Source organism: Eschrichtius robustus, chromosome 4 (assembly GCF_028021215.1).
Source record: "Eschrichtius robustus isolate mEscRob2 chromosome 4, mEscRob2.pri, whole genome shotgun sequence".
In the NCBI taxonomy this organism is placed as follows: domain Eukaryota; kingdom Metazoa; phylum Chordata; class Mammalia; order Artiodactyla; family Eschrichtiidae; genus Eschrichtius; species Eschrichtius robustus.
Window position 1 is genome coordinate 76,264,762 of NC_090827.1, and position 22,887 is coordinate 76,287,648.

Below are 22,887 nucleotides of genomic sequence, written 5' to 3' on the forward strand. Positions count from 1 at the left end.
AGAAAATACCTCAAGACAAATGAAAATGAAAACACAACTTTACAAAATCTATGGGATGCAGAAAAGATGTTCTAACATGGATGTTGATAGCAATACAGGCCTTCCTCAATAAACAAGAAAAACCTCAAATAAACAACCTAACCTACCACCTACAAGAATGAGAAAAAGAACAAATAAAGCCCAAAGTCAGTGGAAGGAAGGAAATAATAAAGATTAGAGAGGAAATAAATAAAATAGAGATTTTAAAAAAATAGAAAAGATCAATAAAACCAAGAGCTCATTTTTTGAAAAGATAGAAAAAAATCGACAAAGCTCTAGCCAGGCTCAACAAGAAGAAAAGAGAGAGGACTCAAATAAACAAAATAAGAAATGAAAGAGGAAAAATAACCAATATCACAGAAACAAAAAATCATAAGAGAATACTATGAAAAGTTGTATGCCAACTTAGAAGAAACTGGACAACTTAGAAGAAATAAAAATTTTTCTAGAAAAATTTCTCAGCCTGCTGACTGAGTCGAGAAGAAACAGACAATTTGAACAGACTGAACACTAGAAGTGAAATAGAATCTGTAGTTTAAAAACAAAAAACAAAAAAACGTCCCTACAAAAGTCAAGGACCAGATGCCTTCACTGGAGAATTCTACAAAACATATAAAGAACTTAAACCGATCCTTCTCAAACTATTCCCCAAAAATTGAAGAGGAGGGAGCACTCCCAAATTCATTCTACGAGGCCACTGTAACCCTAATACCAAAACCAGACAAAGACACTACAAAAAAAATTACAGGCCAATATCTTTGATGAATATAGATGCAAAAATCCTCAACGAAGTATTAGCAAACGAATCCAACGATACATAAAAAGGATTGCACACCATGATCAAGTTGGATTCATTCCAGGGTCACAAGGATGATTCAACATACACAAAAATCAATGTGATACACCACATTAACAAAAGGAAAGACAAAAATCACATGATCATCTCAACAGACACAGAAAAAGTATTTGACAAAATTCAACATCCATTCACATCAAAAACTCTCATCAAAGTGGGTATAGAGGGAACATATCTCAACATAATAAAGGCCATTTACAACAAACTCACAACCAACATCATACTCAACAGTGAAAAGCTGAAAGCCTTCCTACTAAATTCAGGAACAAGACAAGACTCTCACCACTTCTATTCAACATAGCACTGGAAGTACTAGCAACAGCAATCAGACCAGAAAAAGAAGTAATAGGTATGCAAATTGTAAGGGAAGAGGTAAAACTGTCACTATTTACGGATGGCATGATATTCAATATAGAGAACCCTAAAGTCTCCACACAAAAAATATTAGAACTAACAAATGAATTCAGCAAGGTAGCAGGATACATGATTAATAAATAGAAATCTGTTGTGTTTCTATACACTAATAAACTATCAGAAAAAGTAAAAAACCCAAAAAATCCCATTTAAAAATCACATCAAAAAAATACCTAGAAATAAACTTAACGAAGGAGATGAAAGACCTATATGCTGAAAAGTATAAAACACTGATAAAGGAAACTGAAGATGATTCAAAGAAATGGAAAGATATCTCATGCTCTTCGACTGGAAGAATTAATGTTGTTAAAAATGGCCATACCACCCAAAGCAATCTACAGATTTAATGCAATCCCTATCAAAATACCCATGACATTTTTCACAGAACTAGAACAAATAATCCTAAAATTTATATGGAACCACAAAAGACCCAGAATTGCCATAGCAATCCTGAGAAAAAAGAAGAAAGCTGGAGGTATAACCTTTCCAGACTTCAGACTATACTACAAAGCTACAGTAATCAAAACAGCATGATATTAGCACAAAGAGAGACATAAATCAATGGAACAGAATAGAGAGCCCAGAAATAAACCCACACACCTACAGTCAATTAATCTACAACAAAGGAAGCAAGAATATACAATGGAGAAAAGACAGTCTCTTCAGCAAGTGGTGTTGGGAAAGGTGGACAGCTACATGTAAAGAAACTAGGACATTCACACCATACACAAAAAGAAACTCAAAATGGTTTAAAGATCTTAATATAAGAAATGACACTATAAAACTGCTAGAAGAGAACACAGGTGAAACATTCTTGATGTAAATTGTAGTAATATTTTCTTAGATCAGTCTCCTGATGCAAAAGATATAAAAAGCAGAAATAAGCAAATGTAACCCAATCAAACTTAAAAGCTCTTGCACAAGGAAGGAAACCATCAACAAAATGAAAAGTCAATCTACAGAATGGGAGAAAATATTTGCAAACAATGCAAACAATAAGGGGTTAATGTGCAAAATATACAAACAGCTCATATGACTCAGTATCAAAAAGACAAACAGGGACTTCCCTGGCTGTCCAGTGGTTAAGACGCCATGCTTCCACTGCAGAGGGCGCAGGTTCGATCCCTCGTCAGAGAACTAAGATCCCGCATGCCGTGTGGTGCGCCCAAAAAATAGAAGAAACACAAAAAGACAAACAACCCAATCAAAAAATGCGCAGAAGACCTCAATAGACATTTTTCCACAGAAGATATACAGATGGCTAACAGGCACATGAAAAGATGCTCAATAATGCTATTAGAGAAATGCAAATCAAAACCACAATGAGGTATCACCTCACACAGGTCAGAATGGCTGTCATCAAAAAGTCTACAGATAATAAATACTGGAAAAGATGTGGAGAAAAGGGAACCTTCCTACACTGTTGGTGGGAATGTAAAATGGTGCAATCACAATGAAGAACAGTATGGAGGTTCCTTAAAAAACTAAACATAGAACTACCATGTGATCCAGCAATTCCACTCCTGGGTGTACATATGGTGGAAAAAATGAAAACTCTGATTCAAAAACATACATGCACCTCAGTGTTCACAGCAGCACTATTTACAATAGTCAAGACGTGGAAGCAACCCAAATGCCCATCAACAGATAACTGACTGGGCTTCGTTGGTGGCGCAGTGGTTAAGAATCCGCCTGCCAATGCAGGGGACACGGGTTTGAGCCCTGGTCTGGGAAGATACCACATGCCGCAGAGCAACTAAGCCCATGCACCACAACTACTGAGCCTGCACTCTAGAGCCCGCGTGCCACAACTACTGAAGCCCGCACACCTAGAGCCTGGTGCTCCGCACCAAGAGAAGCCACCGCAATGAGAAGTCCGTGCACCGCAATGAAGAGAAGCCCCCGCTCGCCACAACTAGAGAAAGCCTGCGTGCAGCAACGAAGACCCAACACAGCCAAAAATAAAATAAATAAAATAAAAATAAAGATTAAAAAAACCCCACAGATAATTGACTTAAGATGTGATATATATATATATATATGTGTATATATTTATATATGTGTGTGTGTGTGTATATATAGTGGGATACTCAGCCATAAAAACGAATGAAATATCGCCTTTTGCAGCAACATGGATTTACCTAGAGAATATTATGCTTAGTGAAAAAAGTCAGAGAAAGACAAATACTATATGATATCACATGCGAAATCTAAAAAATAATACAAATTACTGTATACAAAACAGAAACAGATTCACAGACATAGAAAACAAACTTATGGTTACCAAAGAGGACAGGGAAGTGGGAGGGACAAATTAGGAGTATGGGATTAACAGATACAAACTTCTATACATAAAATATATAAGCAACAAGGGAATTATACCCAATATCCTGTAACAACCTATAATGGAATATAACCTACAAAAAAACGCACAAAAAATGAATCACTATGCTGTACACCTGAAACTAACACAGTATTGTAAATCAGCTACACTTCAATTTCAAAAAATTGGAAATAAAGACAGACAGACAGACTCTGGAGGGAAGCTGGAAGTGCTGTGATGCGATGCAGGGAGAGGACTTCCATTCTTGTCCTCATTTGTTTTGCTTATTTGCATTGTGAGTTTCAGCAGTTCAGTGAGTTTATGGCATATCATATCTTCTCTGAACCAGATGATCTGTTATGAAATGGACAAATGGTGTAAAGAAATTCCAGTAAACAAACCACAGATTGGGATATACTACTAATAATGCAAGCATAACAACACGGCAGAGCTGTCACGCTCTTTGCCTGATACTTGGTGCAGAAATCAGATCTGACAAGAAGGTGGCCAAAGAAAATAAAAAGCAGCACCATGATTTGCAATGTGGATTTACATCCACTGTATTTTCAGTGAACCTCACCCTAAGTACATATGGTGCTCCACGGGTTTTAGCTAATGATGGTATTGTATGTATACAGTTAACACATAAATTGGAGGTCCAGGCTTAACGTTTTTATCCTGATAAGGTGTTCAGTTAAACAAAGTTGGTCAGCCCAGGCCTGGAGTCGCATAGCGTGTAAAACCCCAATGGTCTTAGGTAGAGACCACCACATGGTCCTTGCTCTCATGCTTCTTTTCTACCAAATAAAGAAAAATTCAATTAGCAGAGACTGTTAGCCCAGAATCTGGATACTGAGAAAGAAAACAGGGGCAGCAACAGTTTTTGGTAGAAAACTGTAAGAATTCTCTCTAAGAGAAAGAAGCAGTACAGAGCGTTATTTCTCTGGGAGAAGACAAGAGAGTGATAGAGCGGGTCAGTCTGTGAGAGGAACTCTGATGATACCACCAAAGCTAACAGCACAAAAGCTAATGTCAGAACTGAAAATGGGGGTTCCGGTTCAAGAGGGTGACATAGGAGGATCCTGAACTCCCCTCTTCCCACGGACACACTAGGTTTACAGCCACATACTGAACAATTCCTTCTGAAAGAAATCCAGAAACTAGCTGAGTGACTTCAACACATCAAGGGAACAGAAAAAAAAACCACATGGAAATGGGTAGGAGAGGCTGAGACACAATCTCGCCATAAACCCCATCCCCAGCAGAGTGACCCACAACCAGGAGGGAATTCAGAACTCCCCGTCTCTCTCTGAGGAGCAAAGGTTTGGACCCCACATCTGGAACCTCATCTGTTAAGACTTCCACCTGAGTGACAGGCCCCCAAAACATCTAGCTCTGAAAGCCAATGGGGCTTATGTCCACGAGACCCACAAGGCCATAAGGAAACTAAGGCACAGATCTTAACAGGCTTGTGGGGACTTACCGTGGCTATCCCCCCAGAGCCCAGCGCAGAGGTTAAACAACAACAACAAAAACCTGAAAAATGGGTTCCTCTTCGGCAGGACAAACAGAAACCAATAGGGAGATACGGTCTGGACACTGCTGATCAACATGCTGGTCCAAGAAACCAAGCAAGGCTTGGTTAAAAAGGACGGTAGCGTCTTCCATAAGGCAAGTAACCAAACCAACATCTCTGGGAAACAGCTCTTCTCTCTGCAAAAATCACCCCAAACCTAAAGAATTAACCTAAATCTTCCCTAAAAAACCTGAGGGGAGAATTTCTCTGAGAAATACGAGTAACTTCCTGGGCTATGAACCACACCTGACCACCTACTCTGCAAAACAGAAAAGAAAAAGTATCAGGTGAAGGTTCTTGGGGCCCCAAAGCCAATCCAAGTGATCACCATGCTGCCCCAAACATCCAGCATGAAGAAACACTAGGGGCAGGCAGGAGTAACGGTCGCTCTAAAATTTCCTTATCGGAGGGCTTCTCAGTGGCAAGCTGGTGGGGTCAGGATGCATATGTGGGCATTGTGCATTAAATTGAGACAAACTTGATTATGCACACAGAGGCTCCTGAGGGGGGCTGTCCTAAGCCCCCTAACTTCCCACCTGGGTGCCGCTAGTGCCCAGAGACAGAACACAGACACTGGTCTAGGAAACTCCAGTCTTTACTGTCACTGCACAGGCCCCTCATAAAGATTAATAACATCTGCATTAACTTGGACGACGTTTCAATTTCCACTGCCAACCGAAAGCGAATCAGTCTCTGCCAGCACCTCCAACTTATTACTTGGGTAAGTAAGGATCATTAACAGTGTGAACTACAGACACGCAACAGTCAGTCCACATTTCCAAAACGGTAAAGAAAAGTAAAGAGCCTCACCATGATCCATAAGTGAGGGCCCCTGGGGAACGGGGCACCAGGCTCTAATTAAGGAAGTGCTCCAACGCCAGCTCCGGGGGCTACTTCCGGCCCTGGGCACGGACAACAGGCTGGACAGAGGCAGAGTTTTGCAACCTACAGTTACGCACCTTTCCTCCCCGCCTCGGGTGTTGCGAAAGGTTTTTCTTGCCGGGCGGCAGACGGAGCCGGGGAAGCTGGCTTCCTCTCTGTTTCCACCTCTTCCTCCTCATCCCGCTTCTGGTCCTTCCTCTCCTCAGTCGGCGGGGCTGAGGGTATCCGGGGGTCCCCGTTGTCCCGGCCCTCCTTGCACGGCTCGCTGGGCTCCGGGTCAGGCTTCCCCGCCCGGGGAGCCAACAGCTCCACCAAGTAGGGCCTGCTCAGCTTGGAGATCGGGGAGGACGGTGGAGTCTGGCCCGTGGGCTTGGGAGCCAGGGCTGGCTTCTGGGCCAAGGGCGTTCTGTTTGCTGCCCTGTTCTGCTCTGGAGCCGGGGGCTGGCTGCTGGCTGCTGGGGGCCCAGGCTGGGCTGCAAGAGGAGACTGGCTGGGAGGGCTTTCAGCAGAGTCCTTCCAGGGAGCCGGGGCTTGCTTCCTCTCGGGGGAGAGGGATGGGCCATGCTTGAGGGCCGCAGCCTCTGTCTCTCTCTCTCCAGCTGTGCTCCCCGGAGCTGACGGTACCCCACTGATACTGTCCCCCATGCTGCCGTGCTTTTTCTTCTTCTTTTGTTCTGTTTGTTGGTCGCAGTGGAAGCGCAAGGAGTAGTTGGTCCTTCTCAATTTTATTCCAAAAGGGGAAGCTTTATCCTCCCCACCTGGCATCACGGGCTCCGGCTTTCCTACTCCACCTGTGGTCTCGCTGTCCGAAGTGACCACGGGTTCTGCTTGGGCCACTGCTTTCTGTGGAGGGTAAGGAAGGCTTGGAACAAGGAAAGATGGAAGGTCTTTGGCAAATTTGCACCCCTCTGTGGTGTCCGTTGGCTCCTGGTGCGCCCCCGGTTTCTCTGCACCCTTCACGGGCTCTTTAGTATCAGCAGCAGCGAGCTGGGGCCAGGCCTCTTCGCTGGGGCCCGGCAGGGATCTTTTTCTAATGCTTTCCGCTTCCGTGTTCTGTTTGGAGGTCTCCCAGCCCCCATCAGAGAATTTCTGCCAGGCAGGCTTAATGGAGAACTTTGCATTTACCGGCGGGGTCCTCCGGAGGTTCCCGCGGGAATCACATCGGCCCCTGGGAGTGTGTTCATCACCCGGCCGAGACTCGTCTCTCTCGCCGCGCTGGTCACTCTCTGCATTCTTCAGGATTCTGGACCGAATGGAAGCCCATTCAGCGAGCGCGGCCATGCTGCTCGGAGACTCCTGTGAGGGCCTGGTCTTCCCACTTCCTGCCCGGGGGTCGCCTGGGGCTCGGGGTGGGTTCTCCAGGGCAGGGACATCTACGTGCTTCTTTTCTTCTGACAAGCCCAGAAGAGACTTGCACGCTGTGTCCTTGATCTGACTCAGGTTGACGGCTGGGCCGCAGAGCTGGGCTCCCGTAACCAGAATGGCCGTGTGTGGGATGCTCAGGGACGAGGGCAGGGCGTGGGAGGCCGGGCTGGCTTTGGGGGCCTTTGGCTCTTGGGGACCAGAGGCGAGCCCCTCATCTTTCATGGGCTTCACCGGGGTCAGATTGACTTTGGGGAAGAGAATTTGTTTCCCTCCGGATGACACCTGGAAAGTGTAGGGTCTGGGCATGGTCTGCCTCTCATCTACCTCCTGCCATCTGAGTTCCTCCACCTTTCTGTCTGTTTCTGGAGCGGCAGCTTCTTTCTTCTCTCCTGGAGCCAACGCCTCTTCCACCTGGGCCTCTTGTTTCTGGGGCGGCTCTGCGTTGGTTTCTTCCCTCTCTTCCTGCCATCCACAACGATGATCCCCGGGAACATCCCCCTGCTTTCCGGGCTGCTCGCCTGATGGCTCGGTGGCCTCTTGGCTCTGCTTCACCCAAATACTCGGTTCCTCAGAGTTTTCTCTTGGCTTCTCGAGTTTCAGCTGTTCTTGTTCTGCTTTGTCTGCAATGTCGCTCTGAAATGGGCTCCTCAAGCCCCTTTTGTGGTCCAGCAGCGGCTGATTCTCCTCTTCCACTCTCGGTGCTTCCTGAAGCTTCTTTTCCGCTTCCTGCCTGCTCTTCGCCTCCGCGTCCTCCCGCCGTCTCTGCGCCTCCAGCTCTTCCTGCCTTCTGAGCTCCTGCATCCGTTTCTCCTCCTCCTCCCGCTGCCTCTGCGCCTCCAGCTCCTGCCGCCTGAGCTCCTCCCGCCGCCTCTCCTCTTCCAGCCGCTGCTTCTCGGCCGCCCGCCGCCTCTGCTCCTCCAGTCCTCTGAGTTCCTCCAACGCTCTTTCCTCTTCTTCCCGCCGCAGCTCCTCGGCCTCCTGCCGGCCCCGAGCCTCCAGCTCCTCCTGCTGCGCGCGTCTCTCCAGGCGCCGCGCCTCTTCCTCCAGGCGCCACGCCTCTTCCTCCAGGCGTCTCGGCTCCTCGGCTTCCGGGGGCCCTCCTTCGTCTTGCTCCCTCTGCTCTGGGCCTCGGCAGCCTGGCTCTTCCGGACTCTGCGCCGCCTCTTCACGCTGCCTCTTTGCTGCCTCTAGCTGTACTTCTCCCTCCTCTTCCTCCCCTTCCTCCTCCAAGAGCTCCTCCTGCCTTCTTTTCTCCTCCCAAAGCCTCCTCTCCAGGGCCTGGAGCCTCTGCTCTTCCAGGCGTCGCCTCTCCGCCGCTTCGGCCTTTTGCCGTTTGCACTTGGCCTCAAGTTCTTGCCAGTATTCTTCTTGCCGTCGCTTCTCTTCCTCCGAGTCCAGCGCCTCTGGCTGCTCTTCATGCCAGATTGGCTTGTCTTCTCCAGGGTGCCCATTCTGGTCTAGGGACAGCTGATGCCGGAAGCCACCTTGCTCGTTCTGTCGATCCTAACATTGGTAAGGGAAACAGAATTAGCTTTCCTTGTGCACAGGCTACCATTACAATCCTATTCACAATGCGGGTGGCCCTCCTAATCTCAAAAGTAGGGGCAGCGTTCCCCTCTCTACGCACAGAGACAGGTAACCTCGGGTATCCCTCACACCAAGAGTAAACTGGGGGTGGGGAAAAGAATTTCATCTTTGTGTTTCCTCTTTACATGTCATCCTCAGATTCCTTTTTTTTTTAAAATACACGTGAATAATCATAGGAAAACTGGTAGTCCAGCATTAGAAAGGTGAGGAAAAATGAGATTTGCGCTTCATCAATGTCCCCTGAAACTTGTGACTGAGAAGTCTCCTCTAATCAAACTGAAGAAGCTTTGGCTAAGCCGTGGCACAGGAAAGTGGGCCATCCGTCTGTTGCAAAGCATGCAGTGTCCGGAGCCCCTCGGAAGGCAGCCTCTCTCTCTGAGGTCCACCAGCCATCGGCGGGCAACAAGTCAAAAAGGGTGGTGGAAAGGAAATGGGCCCCTTCACCCTTGTGCCTGAAACACAGCCATCCCCGACAGGGAGAGACCAAGTTCCTTCCAAAGGCCCCTCACAGCACCATCCTGCTAGGCAACATTAATGCCCAGCCAGCAAGGGTGTCTGCCAGGGCGTACATACCCCAACAAGTCGCCTGTGCTTCCTTGACACCCTCTGTTTTTTTGGCTTAATGGACAGTTTGTGCTTGGCGGCACTGTTGTCCAGGCGGGCGATGGCCAGGGGGATGGCATCTAGGTTGACGCTTTCGATGGTGCCGGCAGAGGAGAAGTGCCTTTTTGGCCGAGACGGTTTAACTGGAGCAGCCTACAGTGGAGATTGAAACGTGAAGTCAGTCCGGATCAGAGAACGACCTGCAGGGAATCCCGGAATGGCAGCACTTGTTGGAGCTTGCACCTTGCCCAGCCTGGCCCAGGAGATGCTGGCAAGCGGTCAGGGCTCGTGGGCACAGTGAAGTGAACACTGCTTTTATAATCAAAAGACGCTGAGTATTTGTTTTGCCAGTGATAATCTGTATTAACTTGTAAAGGTCATTTAATCTTTCAGGGACTAATTTTCCTACTCTGAATGGTACGGGGGTTAGATTAGATCAGGGGTCAGTAAGACATAGTCAAGGTGGTCCAGTCCTACCTGAAGACTGTTTGGGTGAATAAAGTTTTCCTGGTACAGAGCTACACCATTGCCCTCGGCTGCCTTTGCGCTAAAAGGAAGAGCAGGGCAAAGCAGAGTCTGGTAGTTGCAACTTATGGCCACAAGGCCTAAAATAAGTAGTAGTTTGCTAAACCCTGGACTAGCTCATCTCTATGCTAAGAACTCTGTAATTCTAAGAGCCTCCCACTGCCACAGACATGGTGTGTACATACCTCAGCTCCTACTTTAGCCTCTTCAAACAGGGAATGTATCTTTCTGGCCTTTGTATCAATCCTCTTTATGCCCAAGTAGCAAATCTCATTTGGTAAGTGCTCAATAAATATTTGCTAAAAGAATGAAGGAACAATAAAGTATAATAACCTCTCTGCCTAGGGCGTAAAATTTCTAATCAGCAAAAATGTTTTAGCACGATCATGCCAAATTCACTGAGCACTGGTGCAATGGAAGCGAAAAGGAGGAGGCCTGGGTGAGAAGGTGAAGGGCAGAAATGTGCTACACACAGGGGAAAGGCAATTCTGCAAAGGATGAACCGCAGAACTGCTTGCGGCTCTGTAATACAGGTGTGGTCACTTAAAAAAGCGCAAACTCAGACCAACCGTATACATTTAGTTATAGGTCAGAGAGACCGAGGCTCACAGTCCACGCTGAATCAGATGGTAAGAAGCCACACCTGTAACTTCAGAGTATTCACAGGCAAGCGGCGAGGCAAGGGCTCCTGGCCACAGCACGCCACCGCCACCGCGCAGCAGAGGGCGCTCACGGCCCTAACTGCCTTCTCCAGCAGCTAAGATACGGGCTCAGCATCAGCGGAGGCCAAGGTTCCCCTGTTTTGACTGTGTCCGTGCACAGTAAGGGCAGAGTCAATGGGGTTTAGCTGGTGGCTTTGCTTTTTGCAATTATCTTCCATATATATATATATATCTCTTATTTATTTATTTATTTATTTAAAGTATTTGTTTATTTATTTATGGCTGTGTTGGGTCTTCGTTTCTGTGCTAGGGCTTTCTCTAGTTGCGGCAAGTGGGGGCCACTCTTCATCGCGGTGCGCGGGCCTCTCACTATCGTGGCCTCTCTTGTTGCGAAGCACAGGCTCCAGATGCGCAGGCTCAGTAGTTGTGGCTCACGGGCCCAGCCGCTCCGCGGCATGTGGGATCTTCCCAGACCAGGGCTCGAACCCGTGTCACCTGCATTGGCAGGTGGATTCTCAACCACTGCGCCACCAGGGAAGCCCTATCTTCCATATTTATGCACAAAGATAAAGGAGCCAGCTAGCTCCAAGAGCAAAACGAACGCTCAGTAAATACTAATTTATGACAAGAAGCACGGAAGTAAGGAAAAATAATCCTAGCCTTTGGTCTCCTAAGCTTTTATTTATTTACGGTTATCTTTATAATAGGTGTCAAATTCTAAACTACTGTTGAAGAGAGATGAATTAAACATTTATTTCCATCCCCTAATGGATGCGTGAGTAAAAGGAGTTAAAGCCAAATGTAATAGATTGAAGACACAGATAAAGCATTTCAAGCTGAGATTTAATGCCATGTTTCATTTCTAGTTATTCAAGCTGGGCCTCTTCATCTGGGTGGTGGAACTGTCTTGAGTCATCCCCTTCAGAAGACTCAGGGACATGCCCTGTTCTCACCGTACCGTCTGCCAGACCCCGGGAAGACCCCTGGACCACTGTGCAGGTGAAAGGTCCTCATGGGAGCGGACTGGCCTCTGTAGAAGAGGTGCATGGGATCTCCACAGGGCTCCCTAGGCTCCTGCAGGTAACGTCCCAGGTTTCAGTGGGACGTGTGTAAGTTAACCAAAAATACACACAAGTAGAGAAATGCTAAGGTCTTTTGGGGGCATCTCTAAATAGAAGGAGGCTTTTCCTTACACACTCTTTACCTTCAGGTGTTGTTGAATGTTTTTTTCAATGGCTTACCGGTGTCTTAAAATACATACTGCACCTAGGAAAACTACCAACACCTGAGACTCCAAACACAGGTGTGGCGGGAGTGTGGCTCTTTTTCAGAGCAGGGTTCAGTTCCAGCAGTTACATCACCATAGAAACAGACGCTCCAACATCTACCACTGGTTGCATTTTGAAGGAATTTAAAGTAACGGACAAAGGTAGCATTTATGAATGGAAAAGTGAGGCAGCAGATTGCCCAACAAAAGGAAGAATGGAAGTTAAAGTAAGGAAGCTACCTACATATGTTCTAATCGTATTACCTTCTCTTCCATCTCACTTCCGGCTCCAGGCGGATTCAGAGGACCCGGAGAACTTGGCGTCTCACTGGACTGGAACAGTAGAGAGAGTGCTCAAGTCAAACGCCAGCACAGGAAGTCCTGGGCAGACACCCAGACAGTGTCTGTGCAGGCAAGGGCCACCCCCTCCCCCACGCAGGGGCGCAGCTGGCTGCAGAGAGCCGGCAGGTTCACGGCGGGGAGTCTGCTAATGTCCGGACTCCACCAGGGCTCCTGAGGCACGGTGTGTGCTCCCCTCTCCCCCGAGTTCAACACATTTCCCATCTGGGCGGTCTCCAACCTCAGTCCTTGATGTGTTTCCCCACTGATGAGAGAATCTCAGGTGCTGCCCTGCTGCCACCCTACCTGGGAAGCAGGGCTCCAACTTCAGAGCTCTCGGCTTTGCTGGCTGCCTTCCACCCCATGAAGAGGAAAGAGGGCCCTTCCAGGGGCACACGGGTTGGGCTGAGGAGGTGGATGACCAGAGGAGGCAAGAAAACTTGGAAGGAAGGGAGGAAGGGAGGGAGGAAGGAAGGAGAAGACTGTCCTCTCATTAGAATGTAAACTACACGGAGGCAGCCCCTTGTCTAATCCAGCCCATCTCTGCGATGCCCACAGCTGGGGGAGCACCTGCTGAACGAATGACCCTCCTTCTCCCCCAGGCCACAGTGCCCTGCACTTATTAGATCTTCAGTAACAAGGAAGACATTTGCTTTGGTCCATAGGAAATCCCTGAATCAAGGCTGATGGCCCATGCTGCTGCCCAGCACTCAAGAGGCTGGAGAGAGCATTGTTGGACCAGTGGGAGAGATGGGCCCCATGCCTGCTTCACCACCACGCACGAGTGTGGGCGCCAGGAGTCACCAGGGCCAGGGCCAGGGCCAGGCAGAGATGGGCAACAGAGGAGATTGTCCATCTTTTCTTTCCTTCCTTCCTTTGCTCTACAAGTCACTTATCTTTTGTTCTACTCTTACGACATATTAGCTGATAACAAGCACGACTTCTTCCAGGGGCATCTTAATAACACCCAATGTCATTTCAGGCACCATGGTAGGCACAGCACAGAGAATACTTTCTTTTAAGCATGGGAAGACTCAGAGCCTCAGCTAGAGAACAGTTTATCTAGCTACTGGTAGGACTTTTCTTCCTTTTCCCATAAGAGGCCTGAGGGTGTCCCTTCTGCTGCTAGAGCAACTCTCATTTCAGGATATACTCAGAGTGTTTCTTTCAAAGTGTCAAGAGACCAAATTTAGATACGACAGTGCTGGACCAGTGTGACTTTCTTTCCACACTAAGTAGACTTCAAGCTGGTCTGTTTGATATGTTCTGTCTTATCGAGCACCTACTTCTTTCCTCATTTCCCTTTAAATTAGTCCAATTCGACAAGTAATCATTCAGTGCTCCTAAGTAAGCAGTAACGATGTCCTGGGGAGACAGAGACATGTAAGATCCAGATTGTCCTCAAGGAACTCAACGTTTAGAGATGCAGAGAAAATAGTTACGTGGACCCAGATGCAGATGGAGTACAAATGTGTAAGGAGCACTAAGGATGCACAGTGAAGGCACAGAGGAGATAGCGCAGCTTGGAGGTGAGGCCGGGCAAGGCTCCCAGAAGAGGTGGGTCAGCCCGAGTCTCCGAGAGTAAGTGGAAGACACTGGGAAGAGCTGTTGCGAGGGGCACTTCTCCCCTGCCTCCCCCTCTTCCAAGCTGGCCCCCCTGCAGATCAAGGCGCTGGCCCGGGAAGTGCCCTCCAGCCCTGGGCTACTCATCAGGAAAGCTTCTCCCACCTTATTCCCCACATTGCAGACCCCAGGGTTACTGATGCCCCTGTCCACTGCCCAGCACCCTCCTGGGCTTATTAGCAATCAAGTCATTCCCTGGAGGAGCCTTACTTTGTTCTCGGTGTCTGAGAGGATGACGTCCTGCTGAGCCACAATTTCCATGGGACTGGTCAGGAACGGATCCTCTTCCAAGTGAGCCTCGCCACTGTCTGCCTTCTTCATGGGAATGGCATTGGGTGGTGGCTGCCCAAACTTGATGTTCGTGCCCAACTGTCGCTGGAGAGAAACAAAAGAAAGACGTTCTGAAGCAGTGAAGCGGTTCACAATAACCACAGCCAGAATACCCATAGCTAGCAGGCACTGAGACATATTCTGTACACGACCGGTTTCCAGACTAGACACCATGCCAGTAAACCCTGATGCGGTCCTGTAATAACTGAATTTGTTTCCTGGTATTTCTCTCCCACCTTCGAGCCATGAGCTTTTTCATCCAGCCACCTCTTTCATGGAGATGCCAACATTTCCAGGGGCGTAGAGAGACCAAAAGTTGGGTATGACAAAAATTTTTTGATTAACCTATGAGTTTATTTATATAAAAGTCTTTTAAGGGTACCAAAATTGGATAGAAAATCGTTTCATGAAATGCAGAAACCACTGGGGGAAATCAAGACCCTTGTGGTTGCACAAAGAAGGGAACCCTTCAGCCTTTTTGGACATACTCCCCTTGAATATTTATGTTTCATCTACCTTCCTCACCAACCCCTAGCTTGAACATCCTGTTCGGGTTACAGTGGGTACCACTGCCAAATGGAAGAAGGCCCCAGGGCCCACAAGTCTTTCCATGATTGATGCTGAGTTCACGGAAAAAATGGAAGCAATCTTGTCCTGCCAATAGGACGGCCTCTTCGCCTTGCTGCAGCTACCCACTGTGCCCTACGGGCCAGAAGGAACCAAGTGGGTAAGGGACAGAGAAGGAGGCCAGAGGAAGGGCCAAAGAGGGACTGATCACTGGTGGGAGGGAGCTGAATGGATGGGGAGAAGGAGGGAAAAACGGGATAGAAATTAGGAAGATAAATAGTATTCAGAATTAGAGAAAAGCCAGATTAAAAAAAGGAATTATATTCCCTGAAGAAAAATATATAAACATAATAGTTTTTAATAAGAGGCAAAATATTTAATGGGCTAGATATATTATATATAAAATATTTAATGGGTAGAGAAAGTGAATGACACTCAGGAAGAAAAAGAGGTAAGCCGTGGTCATCTGAAAGATTACTGTACTGAATCGAACATATTGTACAAACTACTGCCTTTATCTACATCAGGGATTCTCAAGCTCCGCGCTACTGACATTTGAGGCCAGATAATTCTTTGTTGTGGGAGCTGTCCTGTGCACTGCAGGACGTTTAGCATCACCCCAGGACAGCAGATGCTAGTAGCAACCCCTCTTCAACCTGTTTAGACAACCAAAAATGCCTCCAGGCTTTGTCCAATGTCCCCTGGGGGCTAAAGTCACCTCCGGCTGAGAATTACTGCTCTAGATCTAGGTACTTGGGTTTCACAGTCTTTTTATGCTTCAAAGGAAAAAAAAATAGAGACTACATTATCTGATATTTATCTCTAATGTGGCCAATATTTAATCCCACAAAGCTGCAAAAAGCCTTAGCAATCACATTATCCAACCCCCTCACTTTACAAAGAAAGTCAGAGGTCCAGTGGGGAGAGGTGACCGGCCCAAGCTTATGGAAAGAATGAGTGGTCCCAAAGGGATTTGAATCCATGTCTTCTAAACCACATTCAGTGTTATTTTCATTGCACTCCACTGGTTCTCATAAATTTAACGTTGCACTTCCTTCTTCTTTTAGGGGCAGAAAGAAAGAGAGGATGCAGCATTTTTACTACCTCACTGAAGTTCCCCAGCAGAGGACTCCCTCGAGGGAAATATGCCCCTTCTCTCTCTGAACTCCAGGGTATCAAATCCACCCACCTTCACTCAGCTCCCCCTCGGCCTTGCATGGTGGATGGTGAGATTGCAGAGACATGAAAGAGATGAGCCCCAGGCCCCCCTCCCCACATCCCGGGGGCACGCACCCCAGCATGCCAAGTCAGGAGCACAGAGAGACAAGGACTCGTATTTGATCTGCTGGTATCTCAGCCTGAGCCTGGCTCCCCTGGCACCCCAGGGAGGGAGCACACATCAAAAGCCTGAGTTCAGCCAGTGAAGTACAGCTTGAGCAGCCTAAAAGGGTTTTGGGGAGGAGAAGGCTGAAAAAGGGTATCTTCTAAAAACAAGTTTAGCAGGAAGCGGCAGTTAGTATCTACTCTAAGCAGATCAATAAGCAGGCACAGTTAGAACAGCCGATGGTATCAGACGAGAGGACACGGTGTAACAAAGCCACAGGCCCGTCTCACTTGCTGCCCTGTGGGAGAGGGACGGGGACGTGGGCAGAAGTGGCAGGAGGAGTTCCAGCATCCTAGTGACGGCCTGAGCAGGGATTCGTTCTGGGACTCCCAGCCCAGCCTTTGGTTGACCAGTTATCCCTTCTCTAGGAGTGCTGGCCAAGAGCTGGAAACTTTTCCCAATCACCTTAGACTGAGACCCCCTGCTGTCAGGGTGTGCCATCTACCAATGCTCTTGAATGTCTAAGATGAGGGTATTTCTTCTACTTATAATGGAAAGAATAATCCTTGAATGAGCTTCCAAGGAGAACCTGGCTTAATACCCTAAATGCCCTTTAGTTAGGATTTCTGCCACCATCACAGAAAAGAATGAATATGCTGATATTATTCTTCATTAGGGCACTTTTTAGAACACTGACATTGGTCCACCCTGATGCTTAGGATAAAAAAAAAAAAAAAGAAAAGAAAATATGGCCAAATGTAATCCCAGTCTGGATTGAAATAAACTCCAAAGATGGGATGGGTATCATGGCTGCCAATGGAAAATGAAAGAGAAAATGGGAAAAAATATTAGATGCAATAAGAACAGGTGAAATAAGGTGCATGGGACAAAGCTGGGAAATGGAGAGAGTGATATTAAGAAATGAAGTAGAGAGTTAAAGAAAGAGGCAAATTGAGAGGAGGGTGCAGGGGGCAGAGAAGAGGCATAGGGAGGAGAAGCTGCAGCCTTGGTGGCAGGTACAACAGCTGAAGGGAGCGGGGTCGGGGTAGGGAAGGTGGATGGGAAAGAAGGAAGAGGAAGCGGGAGGCAGGGAGGGAGGGAGGGAGAATGTGTGTGTATACCAGAGGGTTGATTTATGTCACAGATATGTGCATCCTGGCAAAAGAAACACAATGCTGTTGCCTTTGAGAGTAACGATGAGCATCTCCGTAAAACAGCTGGATTTAAAATCCCTCTAGAAGGCAAAGAATATACAAATCAATTTTCACTGCAAAGTAAAGGAGCTGTTGCAGTGGAGGATTACTGGACTGAATGTCAATATTATGACATAGTATGAGTGTGTTTCATGTTTGGTAATTGCAATCATTGTTGCTTTTGTTGTGGTCATCCATGTACAATGCTTGGTGTCAGTCTATTTATCTCTTGTAAAAATAAAATACAGTGTGTGAGTGTGAAAAAATAAATAAATAAAAAAAATAAAATAAAATAAAATCCCTCTAGAGAAAACAAGTTCGGGCTGCTGGCTAGGGAGCTTGGGAGGTGGGTGTGGGATGGAGGAGGGGAGGACCCAGGTCATGAAAGAAATGATGGCCATCGTCTAGGGATAGGGCTGCAGCCTCTCTGTCCAGACAAAGGACTGTCTTCACAGACACACCCTGCAGTGGTTGGGGACAAGACAGTGGAACAGGCCAGGCCAGGGCTGAAGGTCCAAGGCCATGGTGACTGAGCCTTGGGCTCTCAAGGCCAAGGCTCTTGCACCTGCCCTGTGGTTCCTGCTCCAAATGCTTCCTTCAGCTGACTTGAAGGAGAGTGGGCTGTTGGACACTTTGTGTGATTTACTGACAACTAAAAGGTGACTGCTGAAACCTATCTGGCAATCTCAGGTGTCGAGTGAATTGAGTATGGGGATAAATGTGGCTTTTTGGTGACTTTTATTCTGCGCACCATTCAGGCATGGTCCTGGGAAGAACTGTGATATAAGCAATCACTGAAAACCAGTCTGTTGAGATGAGCTTGCCCTTAAGTTTTCAGGAAAATAAACTATTACCACTCCCTCCATATATAGATATATATTTTTTACATACCCATGGATTCTTTATATGTACTGAGATAATAGCCAGAGGGGAGAGTGGAACCGCTGTGCCTAAACTGAGTCCATGTTACTTGTGGCTATGAATGGAGTTACTGTTAGACTGGAATGTGAGCTAAAAGGGGCGATATTTTATTCACTCAAATGGGGCCATTTTGTTGTAATATGGAATGTTGGAGAACGATGTTATAGGAATGCACATCCATATTTATGAGGCTTTTCTCCTATGGTGTGGAAATTCCAAGCACATCATATTCTGCAGCTCTCACACTGCCAGTTTAGATTTCCCCAGACTTTTCACAGCCATCCTTCAGACCACGTCTGTAAGAACAAGGCAGAAGAAGAATAAAGTTGCGGTCCTCTTGAGCGAACTACGTATACTCCCATAGTTAAAATGAATTTAAAAGAACAAGCAAAATCAAAAGCACACAGATTTAAAGACGTTCGCTCTGTGCAGAAGTGGCTAAGAGCAGCTATTTATTCTTTGTGTCCTCGACAGCTGCGTGAGGTGCCCAAATCCTCAAAGGTAAGACACTTTGGCATTTTAAAGTGAAATCCAGCTCAGCAGGAGATAGCAGCTACTGAATATGGAGGTTTTCCCTCCTGAGCTAAACAGTCCGTGGGCTAACAGACTAAGCATTTTCTGACAAAGATCTGGTATAATTCTAAAAGATCACTTGCAGGCTTAGACTGTGATGTTCCTGAGTCTTATCATCGACAGGTGCATACATACTTCACAGCCTGGTTTGATCTGAAATAAACAGCCACCTCCCTGATCTGTGCTCTGGGCAGCTGTAGGGAACATCAAGGTCATTGTGGTCCAAATGCAGTGAAGTGCAAAGCTTACAAAGCCACTCTGCGCTACAGCAGGTGAACAGTGATTTTGTATAAATGGCCGATTTTAAGAACTGGAGGGGCCCTTCAGATCATCCATCACATGCATCCTCTTATTTTTCAGATAGGGCACATGAAGGTCAGAGAGGTTAAATGAACTGTTCCAAGGCCGCGCAGCTAGGTGGTGGCAGAGGCCTGGCAGGGGCTTTTTATTTCACCCACTGGCCATAGAACAACTGACTGTTATGGATAGGGTCCTCAAAAAGGACACCACTGTTGTTTCTGTCCCTGTAACTGTCCTATATATTAAAATCTGTTCTCACTCTGCAATAATAATAAATGAATTATTTTTATACTCAGGGGAAAAAAGTAATTTTTCTTTTAAAGGTTCAATTGCTTGCCACAGAAATTTTGGCAGGTGGTAGATTCACTTTGTTCAGAAAAGAGCAGGCTTATTTATGCTGTGTTCAGTCATTCTGTACTCAGCATTAGCAGACAGATACTAACCATCACGGGTGCAACATAGGACAGTTCTGGCTGAGATGACTACGTGTGGACACTAGGGGGCAACCTTTTCAAGTGCAGTCATTACAGGCGTGGCTCCGGTTTCCAAGGACTAGGAAGTTTCTTAAGCCAGAGAAAAATGGCATTTTTTTTTTTTAAATGACATTCCAGTAGAAATCTCATTTCAAAAGAATGTCTTAATAATGGTGGCAAATCAGCTTGCTGGGACATTTACTGTCAAATAGGTGTTAGCCATTACTTCTCTCTCTCTTTTTAAAATAAACATACACACATACACAAAGACAATTTCAGACATAAAAAACATACATGCCTCTGACGTAACTAAACACCCTCATTCCATGCTGGAGTCTACGAGGGGGCGGTCTTTTATGCTGCTTACTAAGCATCAATACCAGCATAACGTTTTTATGGAAAAATGCAAAGCATTCATGCAAGTTAATAAAGTTAACTACTATTTCTACGACTTACCAGGAACATACTGCTTAGTCGACTGAAAAATAAAAGCACAGTCTTTTGGGGGTGATACAGTTATATCTTATGTCACTCCAAAAATCACATTTGCTATGATAATGGTCCCCATTTCCCTCTTCGAAGAGCAAAAGTCTCTTATTTTATTGTTTAAAAACATAACTTCAGAGCTGTAAGGAAGCTTTTGAATCCATGCAGCAGAAGCAAAATTAGGCAGACCTTGTATGAGTAGATAATGTCCAAAGGAGAGCACTCAAATTAGAAAGCTATTCTGCTTTACTCACATTTCTTCTCCTGTTTTAACAGAATTGTTGCTTCAGGGAAGTTAGTTGTTTTACATTTTATTAGTTATGAGATCAGATTCTTTAAACTTATGGCTTACATCATTAACACAAACAACTGGCATTCACATATTTCTATAGAGTTTCTGTATTTTCAATACTGAGGAATTATCTATTTTTTACAACTCAAAATCCACTTCTTGGCGTGGCAGTGGCAGGTGGTGTGACACTACAAAGCTGATACCATTTAAGACGACAGACTATTATCTAATTTTTAAAGAACTCCTTGAAAGCCCTTGTAAAATAGTTGTTTTGTAGACTGTAATCTGTAAGTCATTCCCCTTAGAAAGGGAATATTATGAGGGTTCATTACTTCGCAGCAATAATATTCAGGGAAATAAAAGACTTGAAGAAGGAAAGGTAAGGAGGAAGGGGATCAAGGTTTTCTTTGGCCGTCACACCCTTCCCCCTTCTCCAGCTTATGAGAAGAGACAGCTTACTTTTTCTTCTGAGTCTATAAAATGTGTAGCAGTACAACCAGCAAGAACCAAGAACGGGGGAGCTAGTTAGGAAAGCTGAAATTTGAAGGAAGTGCCTAGGTTAGTTCTGAGGGCAGGACTATGGCCTTGGGCAGTGGTGTGGTAGGTACAAAGATCTAGGCAAGTTTGGGTGTGGTTTCAGGGTGTTGGCTATTTCCCACCTCACCATATGCTATATTCAGCTGAGTGTGTGTGGAATATGTAACCAAACAGAGATCACAAAATACATAGCTAATAATCAGTAGAAACGAGAATATTTCAAGAAAACAGAAAAATTTGAGTGTCAGTAGCTATTCAAGCCAGCTGTCCCCTTTATTTTTTATGTTTTTGCTGGTTCATTCACTCATTCATTTATTGGTTCATTCGTTGTTGTAGACTTAGATGGAAACCAGCAGACCAGAGCCCCCTGTTCATAGTCTGCATTGCCTCCAAGCACCCCCGGCTCAGAGGAGTGCTTGCTTAGGCACTTCTGTCGGGTGAGTGAATTCTACTGAGCACTCGGGCAGACTTACTTGGTCAGATCCCAGGGGTCTTTGCTCCCCTTGCTTTTTCTGGATTTCCCGTTATTTCAATCTCATTTAGTGAAAAATTATTTTATTATATTTTCATTCTTAAGGAGATACCATCTGAGTCAATTTTATGTAGGAAAACTGCCCAACTCTGCAGTGTGAACAGGAGCGAAGCTGAAGAGGTTCACAGCACCCCTCTGAGACAGGGTGGCTCAGGGCAGCCAGATTTACAAACACAACAGAATAATAAAGAGTCTCACCATTCACTGGCCAAGTATGGAGACTTGGAAAGGGAACGCTTGCTGTGCTTACCCTCAGCTGACAGTCAACCCTGTGCTCAGGGATTATGGCCAACACTTAATGGTTAGGAGCTCTTTCCTCTCACCCAAGTTCTGCAGCCTCTCTAGGGCACTTGTCCTCATTAAGTCCAGTTAAAAATGAGGGAGCAACTTGAGAGAAAAGGAGAGGGCGTGTTATGTAGGTGGGTACAACGGTGATAGTGAACCTCTCACAGGTGGACAGAGGCTTCCAGAAAACTGAGTGAGGTTTGAGAAAGCAAACATTCTCCCCAGGAGCTACCCCCTGGACCTCCCAATCCACTACTCAAGGCCAAGTTAGGAACTTTTCCCACTTCCCTCCATAGCCGGGCCCCTTCCCTATGGCTCTGACCTTCCAATCTCAAGCTGTCTTACCTGAAGAGTTTTGACTTTGCCCAGGATGTTGTCCTGTGACATTGCTTGAACTGTCTGCTCACTTTCTGCTCCCCCATCAGGGATAAAAATACTGTCATGGGAAAACGCCCGGGTTCCCACAGAATAGTTGAAGGACCTGGAATGCAAATCATGTGCTTCATTTTATTAGGATGATAAGATTCCTTTTGGCAATTCAATTTCCTTTTCCTCCTGATTTAGGGGACTCCACCCACATCCCCTGTCTCATTCAGAAAGCACTTCCAGCATGGTGTCCTTTTCTGTGAGAGGTCAGCCAAGTAGCTGGGTAGACAGAAGGGTCCCGCTGGAATAAGGGAGCATGTCTCCAACACAGCAATGTTTCAGAGCCACTCGGTGGGAGAACTCAGACTGCTACTTGTTTGTAGAGAACCCAGGACAGAAGGCACTGCAGAAATGTTAACTGTAGGAGCCTTTCTCCTGACGAGCTGTCACTGTCAGTTTTACCCCAGTAAAGTCTTGTCAACAAGTACTTTTTAAGTAACATGCAGATCTGGAAGTAAGAGGCAAGAGTTTCTTTCTTTCAGATTGCGATCAAAGTGGAAGAAAGATATATACCTCTAAAACAAAGACTTGATGAGGCCTGGAATTGCTATAGGAACTATAGGAATAAAGAGTCTCTCTGTCGAGAC

At 46.3% G+C, this 22,887-nt stretch overlaps 1 protein-coding gene across 3 annotated transcripts in view; it reads right to left on the reverse strand.

Annotated features, from left to right (window-relative positions):
• CRACD (capping protein inhibiting regulator of actin dynamics) overlaps positions 1-22,887 on the reverse strand; it is a 277,302-nt gene that overhangs the window by 15,790 nt on the left and 238,625 nt on the right. The window contains exons 3-7 of one of the 3 annotated variants that reach the window (XM_068542900.1): positions 22,220-22,355; positions 14,272-14,436; positions 12,364-12,432; positions 9,616-9,798; positions 6,168-8,958 (exon numbers count right to left, since the gene is read on the reverse strand). In XM_068542900.1, the coding sequence (XP_068399001.1) occupies positions 6,168-8,958; positions 9,616-9,798; positions 12,364-12,432; positions 14,272-14,436; positions 22,220-22,261 (3,250 nt within the window). In that variant the 5' untranslated portion in view covers positions 22,262-22,355. Of the gene's footprint in view, positions 1-6,167; positions 8,959-9,615; positions 9,799-12,363; positions 12,433-14,271; positions 14,437-18,366; positions 18,419-22,219; positions 22,356-22,887 lie in introns of those variants that run through there. The other 2 variants (XM_068542902.1, XM_068542899.1) reach the window with 2 other exon arrangements.